The 14,597-nt window shown below is 41.6% G+C and overlaps 1 protein-coding gene across 2 annotated transcripts; it reads right to left on the reverse strand.

The window, feature by feature from the left end:
• Positions 1-1,645: 1,645 nt before the first annotated feature.
• On the reverse strand, positions 1,646-13,586 carry LOC107730674 (protocadherin-10-like). Of its 2 annotated transcripts, none has more exons than XM_016541542.1 (6): positions 10,613-13,586; positions 9,642-9,700; positions 9,324-9,430; positions 4,724-4,812; positions 3,945-4,013; positions 1,646-2,127 (listed from the first exon to the last, which is right to left on the reverse strand). In XM_016541542.1, exons 1-6 carry the CDS (start codon positions 13,157-13,159, stop codon positions 2,074-2,076), a joined length of 2,925 nt encoding a protein of 974 aa, XP_016397028.1. In that variant the 5' UTR covers positions 13,160-13,586; the 3' UTR covers positions 1,646-2,073. The 2 variants fall into 2 exon arrangements, with proteins under 2 accessions (XP_016397028.1, XP_016397027.1); XM_016541541.1 differs by having other exon boundaries at positions 3,749-4,013.
• Between the last annotated feature and the right edge of the window lie 1,011 nt (positions 13,587-14,597).

Raw genomic sequence — 14,597 nt, forward strand, 5'->3', positions numbered from 1 at the left:
TTTCACAGTGGGAATCCTGGACACATGGCCTACATTGACAGCAACAAACACAAAAACATCCTTCCGCCTGGGCCCAAATGACTGGCCTACACATGCGCGCTTTGATTTGTGTGTGTATGTAAAGTGTGCAGACAGTACACTAAGGAAATAGGCCAAAGGCACTAAAGACAGATTAACGTTCATTCACTGAACTAAATAGGCTTACTGACAAGTGGAATGACAGCTCTTCACTCAGATGCTCAGTGAGATAAAAAAAAAGGTTCACTCCGAGGTTAGAACTCGCTGTTTAAACGAGACACAATTTCACTGATATCCTAAACTATAAGCCATTGTCCGTTAGAGAAAGTTTGAGAAAAGCTGTTAAAATCCACAGTCTACGATGGCACATTTGTCATTTCAAAGCCTTTTTGTAGCCTTTTTTGTCATTAAGTCTCAGTGGGGCCGTGTCACAAACAGGTCTGATAGCGAGACTACAGCAGTTGAGAGGTCTAAATGTCAAAAAAGCTGTGTACACAAAGCTCAACTCACGGGGGCTCTCTGCCCCTCTTTTTCTTCCCCTTTCTCATTTGGATCCCCCCCTCCCGTCACGCTCCCGGCTCCGTCGTTCTTTTGTCATCTTATCTGCTGTCCGACTCTCTTCCCGCTCCCACGTAACAGACAGCACACCTGGGATTTGCAGCCTCTCTGCTCTCACATTCCTGTCCTGCTCCGCTTATCGCTTTTTTGGCGCCTTGTCGCTTCAGACGCTTAGGCAGGGGCCCCCGAGGCCCCTCAGAGAACTGCTAGGGGTCCGATGAGCCTCCACCACGTCTCACTGTCACCTCAGACATCAGACATCTGGCAGTGCCACACACACACACACACATGCATGCACACAGCAGAGATCTTCAAAACATTCCCTACAGAGAGGCATTTTGAAGTGAGAACAGACACGGAACACCTTGACAAACCAGCACCGAAGACGCTCTTATTTTTCTTTCTCTCTCTCTTTGGAGAAGAACAAAAGTTGCTCTCGTAGATGTCATCAGTCAGAAAGAACAAATGGAGCACTGACCTGTCAGAGGAGATGAGGTGTGTGCAGGAGGAAGGAAAAGAGGGGTGAGATGAATGGAGGAAAGGCGTGAGAGAGGTGAGAGAAAAGAGTCTGACAGGGGCTGGGGCTGTTAGCATATTTATGAGGACATATTTTCTGTTCAACTTCAATCTATCTGTCAGCGGTGGCCTCTGCTAAAAGCGTCACCCAACACCCACCTTCACATCATCATTTGAGGCCCACCTTCTCATTTTGTTTTACTTGCGAAACAAATAAGATCCTGTTAGAAGAACCTATTTCAGTAAAGCTTAAAAAAGTTAACCGAACATCTTTGAGTGACTAAAAGTTGCTCCAAAGCACGTCTCCGGGAAATGTATGACTTGTTTGGGGAATTGTAAGTCATTTATTTGATTTCTTTAATTATTCTTATTATAGCCCAGTGATTTCTGTATTTAGGTCCCTCCATCAGCTTTCCCTTTCAGATATTAAAGCCTGCGGTTTGTGAAAGAGATTAATGTGAGTGGAGGTCAAACATAATGGAGTCAATTTTAAGGAAAACGAGATATGATCACATTGCTTTTGTCCTTTGTTTCGTGCTGCATTAAGTTTAGTTCTGCGTGTACATAACTAAAGGGCTCAGTGAATATATCTCCATTTTTGTATTTTTCGTTGGTGGTTCTCGTCATAGTTCACACTGTCTTTTTTTTTTGTTTTTTTTTACGATGTACAGTAGTGCTGTAAACAGGCACACGCAGAAGCCAAGAGGAATAGCTGTCCTCTTGTTTCTCTCCTTGTCTTCCTATCCTCCGTGTATTTTAACGGTCTAGTTTTGTCCTCCGTCTCAGTCCTGCTGAGAAGCGCGTTGTCTTGCCGCTCGGCCTTGCATCTAGCTCTGCAAATCTGACTCTTTCATCAAGTTTGTTGAGGTCCTAGAGGCTCCGGAAGCCTTCGGGAACACACGATCATCTGACGGCTCTGGAAATAGAGTCTGAAAACTTGATGCTCTTCGCTTTTCCATCAGTTTTACTGATTGTGCAAAATCACGCCGTCTCTGGTATGTCCACTCGGAAAGAGCTAGCATATCCTTTTCCGCGCTAAAAAAGGAAAAAGAAGGAAGCTTATTAAAGGTATGTTTTTTTTTAGGCAGCAAACTACATAAAGTGTTGTGCTTAGCTATTAAAAGACCCTTGGCTGGTCCATACAAAAGTGGCGCTTTGATGAGGAACTATAGGCCTACAATCATAAACTATTTCCTCAAAGTTAAATGCACCACCCACACAGCCTCGGAGCGTTCTTTCTGAGACAGATGTCTGAAGGTTTCAACACAACAAGAGCAGTCAATAATATCTCAATCAATCCCACTACCACCTTCATCCTCTCTATCACAAACAGTAGTAGGCAGTCTAAACCTTATAAACTCTGGCCTTTTGAGAGTGCCGGTTTCAAGCTTCTGAGCTGATGTTTGGCACGACTAGTCAAACACTGCCTCAATAAATGTGCTGCCTGTGTACAAAACAATAGGGAGTTTCTGCCTTTCTTTTATCTTTGTGTTTTACAAGTTCATTTTAGGCTTCAATCTCTGTCAATCTCTGGTGGGTCTTTGCCTATGGTCAGATATCTGAGAATGTTTTCATGTTTGATCTAACATCGTATCGCATTAAAATCCCAAAACTAGACACAAGAGCTTTCGTAATTCCCTGCATTTATAAACAACTGAACGATTTCATAGTGCAATGTCATGTTTCAAAGCATGCGCAATGTTTGAAATAATTAAATTATCAGGGTTGTGAGACATTCTAAACCCAACTGAGAATGCTTTTTAAATTCCTGATTTTGAATTTGAATGTATGGAAGTAGAAATTAAGTGAAATGAATTTCAATCAATTAAATACAACTTTAATTTTTTAAATGAAAAACCAAGTTGGTCAAGACACATTTTAAATGTTGGCTTGAAATGTTTCAAAAGTCTTGAAGGTTTATAGATAGATAGATAGATAGATAGATAGATAGAAATTGTGTTGAATTGATTAGAATGACTTCCTGTCATTTTAATTTAAATCCCAATTCAATTTCCAGTGGGTATAGCCAATTTGATTCAAATTCACAATCATGTATTAAAAGGCTTCTTCAATTCAGATTTTTTTTTAACAACCCTGATAACATTGTTTGACTGTGAGTAAATGTATGAAGAAAAAGCTAATAATACACTCTTAAAAATAAAGGTTATTCTATGCTTCTATCAAGAAAAATCTTTGTTTACTTGGTAGGGTTCTTTCTATTTGGTTCTTTGAAGATTAAAATAGTTATTGATACTACATTAGAGGTTCTTAAGATCAGCATATTGATTCCTCCATTTAAAATGTGCAGGCCTCCAGGGGGCTTTAAAGCACCAGTAGATGGTTTTCTAAAGAACTACAGGATAAAAAAATTAAAAAAAAATCCTTAAGGACGTTAAAATTATTCTGTTATGTTTTCTCCAATACTTTTTGCTTCTTTTGGAGCATTTATTTTTTAAGAGTGTACACCAGGAACCAGTAGATGAAGAGTAGATGAAGGATGGATAGATGTTGATGGGTGAAGGAAAGCAGAAGTGTGAGGGCTTAGAGTTCTTAGAGGAGAATTCAGCAGCACTTCACGCTAGAGGCCTTGAATTTGGAAAGTTTTTTTCGGGTCAGATCAAGAGAGAGGAAAGTGCTCTCTCTTTGAGATACTCACACAGACAGGTGGCTTTGTAAGGCATGCGAGAGTTACACAGAAGTGCATCGAACTCTTTCCTCTCTAGCGTGGAAGCATTGAGGTGGTGTTGATGGTGTTGATGTTGGTGTTGGTGCATCTGGTTGGGGTGGTGTGGCGTCTCTTTGCCAAACGTTGAGAATGACTGATCGCCCGCCAACGTCTCGCCCTCAAATACCTCAGAGTCGGGCACAGAGTCCATGCCCGGCACGTGCAGGTTGCTGCGGTAATCGGCGCCCTGTCGTGCCTCGGTAGGCACGAAACTTGGCATCCAGCAGCGATCTGAGTGGCCGAGGGCTTTGCACTCCTCTGTGCAGTTGGAAAACAGGTCTGCTCCTATGAGAGAGAACAGAGAGATGGGTTAGCTTGTGTTTAATTGTCCATGTGGGAGGATGAGAGCGAGAATTTGCTCCCAATTGCACTGGAAGCATGCAAGTGCATTAAAACAAGACGGACAAACATAAACAAATAAAACAAACCGAGTGTACGCAGTGCATGTGAGATATAACGTGCCCTCAATGTCTCCTCTCATAGATAAAAGGACCATCACATTCTGCATTAATTCAATCAATCAGAACGAGCTATGCCGCATCCTTTTTTAGACTTAATCAAGCATTATAAAAATCCAAATGAAATGTAATACATGTCATTCACTTTGAAAACATTAGAAGCTCTATGCATGAAATGTCTTTGGCACTTGACGTGCTAATCATGAAAAGATTGCATCGTGCTCTTTTTTTCCTTTTTAGTGACTTTTAAATTACAAATTACCCTGATCAAAGCATGTGCGGAGTCTCAATTAAAGGAACAAAAATAATAAGAGACACAATAAAATATTATGTCACCTTAAAAAATAAAAAACATGCTTCAATGGGTGCTAAAAGGCTTTGGAATATGCAGGAAAAATGTTTGAAAATAAATAAATAAATACAATTCTTGATATAAAATATGTCGTGCCTCGGTGGGCACGAAACTTGGCATCCAGCAGCGATCTGAGTGGCCGAGGGCTTTGCACTCCTCTGTGCAGTTGGAAAACAGGTCTGCTCCTATGAGAGAGAACAGAGAGATGGGTTAGCTTGTGTTTAATTGTCCATGTGGGAGGATGAGAGCGAGAATCTGCTCCCAATTGCACTGGAAGCATGCAAGTGCATTAAAACAAGACGGACAAACATAAACAAATAAAACAAACCGAGTGTACGCAGTGCATGTGAGATATAACGTGCCCTCAATGTCTCCTCTCATAGATAAAAGGACCATCACATTCTGCATTAATTCAATCAATCAGAACGAGCTATGCCGCATCCTTTTTTAGACTTAATCAAGCATTATAAAAATCCAAATGAAATGTAATACATGTCATTCACTTTGAAAACATTAGAAGCTCTATGCATGAAATGTCTTTGGCACTTGACGGACTAATCATGAAAAGCGTCCTGCTCCTTTTTTCCCTTTTTAGTTACTTTTAAATTACAAATTACCCTGATCAAAGCATGTGCGGAGTCTCAATTAAAGGAACAAAAATAATAAGAGACACAATAAAATATTATGTCACCTTAAAAAATAAAAAACATGCTTCAATGGGTGCTAAAAGGCTTTGGAATATGCAGGAAAAATGTTTGAAAATAAATAAATAAATACAATTCTTGATATAAAATATTCATATATCTAAATAATTAAAATTGCTTTAACTAAATAAATATATCATTTTCTGCACCATTTCCCAGCCATTATTTGAAATGGGCTTTAAGAGCTAAGCTCTGCCCCAATGTTAGGCGTACAACATCTTTCTCAGAGGTTTAGCACAAGCCTCCAAAAAAAAACAAAAAAAACAATTATAATTACAAAAAAAATAAAATAATCACTCAAATCATGCACCACAAGATTCTTGAACAGCTTTTATTCTAAAGCTATAACTAACTAACTGACCTGAAAACACACCCTCCAACTACAATACACTAGTTTGTAATATGCACTTTTAACTATTCTGTTAACTGTATATGTTGGCAAGTAGTGTATAGTAAGAATGCAGAGAATGCTTGATGTGTAGAATGCGGATGAATGGATGAAAGTATGCATGTATGTATTTATTGATTTATTTTACATATATTGAGTTCGGTCCTTGAGTGCAGCATAATCTCGTTGTATGTTTGTACAATGACAATAAAGAATCTAATATAATATAATCTAACAATTTTTCCATTTTCCAAGCCTTGGGAGCCAAGCTTCACATCCAATGTTAGGCCTACCACATCAGGTTGAGCACGAGCCTCTTTGAAAATGTATTTTGATTAGCGGCATGTAATTCACGCAGCCTGCTGCAAATATCCAATGATGAATGACCTCACAAATCACAAAGCAGAGGAGCTAGCGCTACAGTTGCACAACGCCTTTTATCCCCACCAGCACCCCAGCAGGTGTAAGCCGTGCTGTTTTGACTATGTGCATCTGAGAAGAAAAGAGAGGTGAGCATTTTTAAATCCCCTTTCGGCTCCTGTGTCTAAAAACCCCATGTCTAAAACAGTCAGTAATTACAGCTGGAGGATTAATGAAGTGCCATTTTCAAAGCAGCGCTAAGCGGAGATGTTGAAGGTATGGCGCAGAGTCAGTGGTGTGTGGGGGGATGTTCTTAGCTAATCCTCAGACTAGCCCTTCAGACAGAAGACAGGTCAGCATACACAGACTTTGGGTTTCTGCTTTAAAAGAGGATTAGTGTCCTTCGGAGCTACATGCAAACATTTTACTTAGGCCTGGGCTTGTTAAGACTCTCATAATTACAGACCCAAGTATAAGATCGACTAGGCAACAACAAGTAGTTTAGACATGAAATCTGAAAGCTATCTATGACAATAGTCTCGTTTTTATAAGAGACTGTGAACAAAGGTTCTTTGTGTATATTTCTGACATACAAAGAGAGAGAGAGCGAGCGAGAGAAAGAGTTTGATATTTAGAGAGTGTGCGATAAGACACTTCCTCATTGTGTAATCGCACGGAGACATCTTGATATTTCCTGACATTTTCTGAAATTAATTGCTCTCTGTACTCAACCGGTGTCCTCTTTTTTAGTTGAAAAACTGGAAAAGTAATTATATTGTTGACTTGTGGTTCAATATTACAAGAAAGAGTCAAACCTGATGAAAATGCAATGCTCTGCATTCTCTGGTTGAAAAATACATGCTTTTTATACCTTGTATTAATTTCCATTTCAGGTAACCCGATGCTACTACAAATTTAAATGGGGTTCAGAATGTTTTGGGATTGGTCCACTTCAACCACATTCGAATTGTAAGAAAAAGGGTTACAAGGGTTTTAATCTTTGCCAGTTAAAGCAGGTGCTCCACTACATTATTCTAGAATTCAGTTCAAATCGTTTTATATTTAAAACATTACATATAAGATTAACATTTAAACAACATTATAAAATAAGTTATAACACTAGACTATCATTCAAAAGTCTAGGGTCAGTTAGATCTTTTAATGCTTTCGAATGAAAACAGTTTTGAATTTTGGCAGTTACACGCTGACATAATAAATGATGGTATGTTGTCAAAAAATCCTCATCTCAAAATCATGAATGCTTACAGAAGCCACATTTGAGATGCATGTAAATGCCAGGTGAAAAAGGCAATGATCAGAGGCGGATATTAATATGATGTTTAAACAGGGTCTCCCTGCAACAAAAGACCAGAAGAACACCACAAGCAATTTCACCAAAAAAGAAAACACTCGAAATGTGTAGTTTTGCACAAGTTGTTTGAAACTCTACATCACTTTTTCATGATGCTCTACCCTGTGCATGAAAAAGTGAGAGAAAGACAGAGAGATAAAAATAATTATATATTTTTAAAAAATATAGCAATGGACTGTAAATGAAATGATCCTTTGAAACATCTCCTTTTCTCTATATCTGCTCTGCTGCTTTCTGAGCAGAAGCCTTGCAAAGCATTAGATCTGATAATAACCTTCATTTGCTAATTGGTATGCATCAGGCTGAAAATAAATTACTGATCAGTGAGCTGTTTCTGAATTCTGAACATGACCTGCACCCCAAATGAGGGATTCTGCTGCAACGTGGTAGTTCCTCAGGATAAAAGAAATGAAACTGGAATGAAATGATTCAGGTGTGTCACTGCATCAGAGAAGCTCTGAAGTTATCCACTATGTATTACAGATGCATTCTTATGCATTAGAGAGAAATTAAGCAATGCTTATCTCGACCTGTTTTTAATCTAGCAGAGATGACTAGATCGGGATGTGTCTGCATTGTGACACTTTAAGCGTTCGGCTGACTAAAATTTCCTCTTTCAAAAAGCCCATAAAACAGCAGCTGGTTAAGAAACAAAATGTCTGAAAGAAACTTGAATGGATGAAGGCATTCTAGTGAATTCTCATTAAAATGAACAATGCACGATTCTGAACGCTCTCCAACTCTGCATACCAAGCGGTGCTTTCAATTATCTTAATTAAAGAAGATAGTATGCAACAAAACAATTAATTTTAGTGGGGACAACATGCTCGCAAATAATGGGGACAACATACTCGCAAATGGGGAAAAAAAAAACTTTTTTTACATTATAGAGCTGTATCTTTAAGGCAAGTGTTCTTTGATGGCCTGTGACAACAAAGGCAGATGGGCTAGCTGACCTTGTATGGAAAAAGTCTTGATTTTAATCTAATGTTTAACTGAGCAAAAATAAGCTAAATGAGAGCTGAAGCAGTCCAGCCACAGCATATGGTGCTCTAGAATAACAACAGAGGACATATGCTCAACCAAAAAGAAATTAATGATAATAAGATGCAACTTTTTGGTTGTATTAATTTGTGTCCAACTATGTCATAATTACATTATACATTCAACTTCACAATGCACTTGAAGCGAAGTGTCATTTAGCAACAAAGCATCGTTTCCATTGCAGCACACAGTCAAATCTAATTTCCAAAGCGCTACATGTGGTCTGATGAAGGTGTGGACAAGTAGTGTCCTCCATCAGTGGAATGCGGGCAGAGGGATTAGTGTGGAAGGGGAGTTGGGGGAGGGGGTCGCACTCAGCCAATGAATCACTTGTTTGTTTGCTGCTCAACCTATTTGGTCCCATTCCCACAGAGTCTATGACAGACCGCCTGGATTGATCTAAATTCCATCATGTCTTTGGAGACGTGGGTGAATGCGAGATAGTACCACTGAAGTAAATCCCTATTATGGGGAAGTATTCATAAACAATTGGATTATATTCTCCACTATGGCTGTTGTTCCCGGAATGTGTTCACGCATCCATACCCAGAGGCCCGCTGGCCTAAAATATTTATGCTAGGATCCTCATAGATCCGAAAGGCCGTGACATGCCTTGATCAGGAGTTTTGTTCTGATTGTGTGAGGATGAAACCCAATCAAACTATTTAAACTATTCTGCCATCGTTCATCCAGCATGTCTATCTCAACAGTTAAAAAAAAACAAAAAACTTTAAACCCACATCTCTACAAACGCAGCCTGACTAGCAGCTCATCTGATAATCAACATCAAAACGAGAGAGAAATAGAAATTGAATTGTATAACCATACCAGAGGAATGTCCGCGATGCATGGCATCATGGTCGCTGTCTCCCTGCTCGCTGTCTCCATGGCCGCTGTCTTTTGAGCTCACGATATCTGCCTCCTGGAATGCAGAGCTGAGGGAGGAGAGAGGGTTTGAGTCGACCGCTATGCCACATGACTCTTATATAACCACAAATGTACTGCTCAGCCTTGAAATGGTCTCATATATGCTCATGCCGGTTTTATTCAGATGTCCATATACTTATCATATAAGGAAAAAATAAAGTCCTTTCATAAAGTTTTAGGGGGCAAATAAGTTTAAGGTCAGTTAGGTTAAATACTCACCTGTTAACACGCCTTGGTCGGTCTACCAAATAACTGAGCTCTGCTCTCTGGTGTTTTGTCTGCAAGAGAGGTATTGATTTGAAACAGGCCCAACAACAATGTATAATAGTAATAAAACAAATTTATAAATAATAATAATAATAATAATGCAGGTCAGAATTCAAGCTTCGCTCACTAGGGGCATTACAGAAACTTTATGGGCAGGCAAAATCATTAGGCTCTGCTGCTTTTCAGCAGAATTCAACTATAGACAGATCTTTGTTCTTGTGAGGCTCTGCAACACCGTGACTGGCATATCTAATGACCTATAACCCTGAGAGCTTTTCACAAACATGCAAATCTATCACTTCAGTGACTCACTATGTTTACGCTCTAATGTGGGTAATTCCACAGTATATGCCATATAAAATATACTAATACTAATACTAATACTAATAATACTAGTACTACTAATAATAAAAGTAGAACAGATTAATGTTGCTTATGTAAATCTGCTAGCAACCAGTTATCAACCTGTTTGTTTTCAGAGCTCACTAGTCTTGAGAGGAAGATTATTTTGCTTTATTCTTAGCTGTTTTAAGTCACTAAATGTATATTTAATTTGAAATATAAAACAATAACTATAATTCAAAAACAATTTCAAAAATAATGACTGACATATTCACATAATGTGGAATAATTAAAGTCTATAATTTTATCTAATTTTATTTAAATAAAATTAGTTCTCTTGTGCTATGTATGTTTGTACGCAGAGCTCCTGGAAACCACAACAAATTCCTTATTTGTTTACGCTCACTTGGCGATTCTGATTTTACACTGTAGAGATACAGTATAGCCAAATAAAAGAGCTAGACTTGCTTTCTGAGTGCCATTATTCAAAATAAAAATAAATAAATAAATACGGAATCCTTATAAATCATTTTAAAACATTTTTTGGCAGCTAATAATATTCTCTGAGTAAGTGCTCGTACCTCACTGGAGAGCAGGCTGCCGTTGGATATGATGTCCGGCTGCTGTTGGTCCGTATAGCCGGTCACTATGGCTCCGCACGGGTTGTGCTCGGTGTCGTTGCTGCGCGACGGGCTGCAGGCCTTCAGGAACATGAGGTCCGTTTTGGCCGATTCCGGAGTCAGACAGACCTGGTAGCAGTAGTTCTGACTTTGATGGAGCGAGCCGAAGCTCCCTGACTCCTCCACGGGCACCTGTGCGGCGCTCGCCACGCTCACGTTGGCTGTGTTGGTGCTTTGGACAAGCATGATGTCTGACTTGCTCAGTTTCTTCTTTTTACGGGCGGCCCGAGCCTGACGACCGCAGCAGCCACCTGACCCGCACGATCCGCAGCCCACCAGGCAGCAGCAGTCGCTCGCCAGGCAGGTGCTGTAGATTTTCAGCTTTTTGTCCTTCTGACAGCGCACGGCCAGCACAATCATTGCAAGGAGGAAGATGAAGGAAACGGAGCCGAGTGCGATGATGAGGATGAGCGTCAAGTCCAGAGACGCGTCTTTGGCCTTTGCCGTGCCGCGCTCTCCACTGTGGCCCTCCACGATACTGTCCACTAGTGTCACCTGCACCACCGCGCTGCACGACATAGGAGGCTGCCCGTGATCCCTTACCTCAATCAGCAGCTCATATAGCTGTTGCGGGTCTCGCTTGACTGACACCCGGCGGGCCGTGCGCAACTCCCCGGTGCGCCAGTCCATTCGGAACATCCCATTCTCGTTGCCTCTCTGTATACTGTATGACAAGCGTGCGTTCTCTCCATCATCTGCATCCATGGCGACAATGCGAGTAACTAGGTAACCTGGCTCGGCAGAGCGCGGCAAAGGCTCCCGCGCAGTGCCATTTTTTCCAAGAGGCGCAATCACAGACGGCGCGTTATCGTTCTGATCCACTATAATTACGTTTACTGTGGCGTTGGACCACAGCTCGGGGCTGCCTGAGTCTCTGGCTTGAACCATGAAGCTGAAGTCTTTTAGTTGCTCATAATCAAACGATCTGAGGGCGTACAGATACCCATTCTCCGAGTTGATGGACACATACGTGACCACAGACATGCCCTGGATTTCACACTCCACTATGGAGTAAGTTATATAAGCATTCTGTCCGACATCAGGGTCGACGGCACTGACAGCGTAGATGTAAGCACCGGGGACGTTGTTTTCGGTCACATACACATCATAAATGGGCTGCGTAAACGTTGGCGCGTTGTCGTTCTCGTCAGACACGTGCACTTTGATTGATTTGCTGGTAGCCAGAGATGGAATCCCTTTATCTCTCGCAACAACGGCGACTGTGTACGCCTCTACAGTCTCTCGGTTGAGAGGACCGTCAGTCACAATAGTGTAATAATTTCTGAAAGAGGTTTTGAGTTTAAAAGGAACATCTCCGAGAATCTCCACATGCGTCTGGCCGTTGTCTTCAGAGTCTTTATCTGTGACGCTGAGCAGCGCGATGACGGTGCCCGTGGCTGCGTTTTCGCTCACTGACTCCGTGACGGTACTGAAGATGATCTCCGGTGCGTTGTCGTTCACGTCCGTCACTTTGACCAAAACTTTACAGTGCGCGGGCACGGCATTAGGTCCCATGTCTTTCGCTTGCACGTAAATCTGATACAGGCTGCTCTCCTCAAAGTCCACCTCACCTCTGACCTCTATACGGCCCGTTCGGGCATCGATATCGAACAGTTCCTTGATCCTGCTTGAGATGTGGTTGCTGAACGAGTAAATTACCTCTCCGTTCGGGCCCTCGTCTGAGTCGGTCGCGTTCAGCTGGATGATGAGCGTGCCCACGGGCGCGTTCTCGGCCAGGTTAACCGAGTACACCGGCTGATCAAACACGGGGACGTTGTCGTTGGAGTCGAGCACTCTGACCACAAGCAGAGCTGTACCTGTCCGAGGAGGCTGGCCGCCGTCCACGGCCGTGAGGACGTAACGGTGCAACGCCTGCTGTTCCCGATCAAGTGGCTTTTCTAAAACCAGCTCTGCGAATTTGTTGCCGTCAGTCTGTGTTTGCACGTCTAGGTAGAAATAGTTGTTGGTGGTGATGTCGTACGTGCGCAATGCGTTACTACCGACATCCGGATCAAAGGCGCTCTCCAACGGGAAGCGCGTACCCGGGGTCGCGCTCTCGGATATTTCCACGGTGATGTCTGTCTCCGGAAAGCTCGGCGGGTTGTCGTTGATGTCCACCACCTCTATCTCCACACGAAAGAGCTCGAGTGGGTTCTCCAGGAACACCTCCAGGTGAAGCAAACAGCTGGCGCTCTGCTTACAGATGCGCTCCCGGTCGATTTTCTCGTTAACGAAAAGCACCCCGTTCTCCAAGTTTACTTCCAGGTATGGCGTCCGCGAGCTGGGCACCACCTGAAAGCGGCGAGATGAAAGTTTTGTAAGGTCCAGTCCCAAATCCTCTGCGATATTCCCCACAAACGTGCCATGCTCCGCTTCCTCTGGCACAGAGTAACGTATCTGCGAAACTACACCATCCGCTAGACACAGCAGGAGCAAAATCACAAACATCTCCACTACGGAAAGGACACTTGGAATATTTTATCTCCGCGGAGCACGCAGCAAAACCATCACCCTCTTCTCCAAGGTAAGGCGCACAGGCTTGCGTAAGGCTTTGGTTGTAGGGTAATATTTTTCCTTAAACGGGGCTGTCAGCCAAAAACCATGCTGTCTGCGTGCTGGTTTACACAGGACCGATTTCCCAAGGCGATTCCCTCCACGAACAAGCTTTAGAATCGCAGCAGATTTCTGGCACAAGTGAACATTACAACATTAAACTGACACTGATATTAAGAGATATCAGTTGGCGTGTGATAAAACACAATATCATAATCCACAGAGTTAATGCAACAAAGTAATTTTATATTAGTGCTACAGTCTCTGATATCTGAAAAGTCCCAAAATATCTGGTCCGCTCCTACGGGGTCCACTGGCACAGTACTGAAGCATCAGCGCTTAGCTGTTCGGTTTTCCCGCAGCACCCTCCCCTCGCCAACCAATGGGAGCACCCGTCACCAGCAGAGCTCAAACTTAATTGGCTTTGCGCTACGTCAGTTAAGCCTCCTGGTAGCGGATAGACACGCCCCTGGTCAGAGCTGCGGGATTTCTGGTCATAATGATTGAATGGCTGATGAGTTCGTATGAGTCAGAGAGAAAAGAACGATCAAGTTGTGGAGGGGAAAAAAAACAAACAAACAATCAAACACCCCTTTGTATATCAACATGAGACCATGCATAACGTTTTAATGTGTATACGTGTAAATTGTGTTTTTTTATATTGCATTTATAAATACATAAATCTATACACAATTCCATACATTATTATTATTATTTGTATAATGTACAAGTGAATTTTGTATCCTTTACTTTTTAACTAAATCACTTCATTGTTAAATTAATTTGATTTGAAATGTACAGTTAAAAAGTGAAAAAGTGGGAACCCAGTATATGTGCATCTCATTTCACATGTCTCACATTTTAGACAAGACATTTTTTCATTCACCATAAATATTTTTAAATTATTTTTTACGATTTATATTGGTACATAATGCATCTAATATATCGACTGCATACATAAACCAGGCTCTGTACTACCGTCATCTTGCAATGTGTTGTCTTTGGAGCTTTGTCCGATTTGGTTCCCAAGCGCGAGCCACATGCGCCTCCTAGCTGCCAAAATGAATCTGTTGCGCTGCTGTCAGTCACGCGCCTGGGATTCCTCATGGCAATTGCACAGAAATCTGTGGAAATGTCCAGCACTTGCATATAATCCCTCTAATTAATTAAGATACAGTTGTGCTCGTTGGATTAAGTAATTATTAAGTAATTAACCCGTTTAGACCCAGTGTCCATTCTAATGGATATCACTTTTCTGTTGTTTTTTTTTTGTCATTTGGTGCCAAGCAAATCTCCAAAGAAAGAATTGGATACTGGTCAATAAGTATATGAG

This window comes from Sinocyclocheilus rhinocerous, unplaced genomic scaffold (assembly GCF_001515625.1).
Source record: "Sinocyclocheilus rhinocerous isolate Xijiao unplaced genomic scaffold, SAMN03320098_v1.1 scaffold308, whole genome shotgun sequence".
NCBI lineage: Eukaryota > Metazoa > Chordata > Actinopteri > Cypriniformes > Cyprinidae > Sinocyclocheilus > Sinocyclocheilus rhinocerous.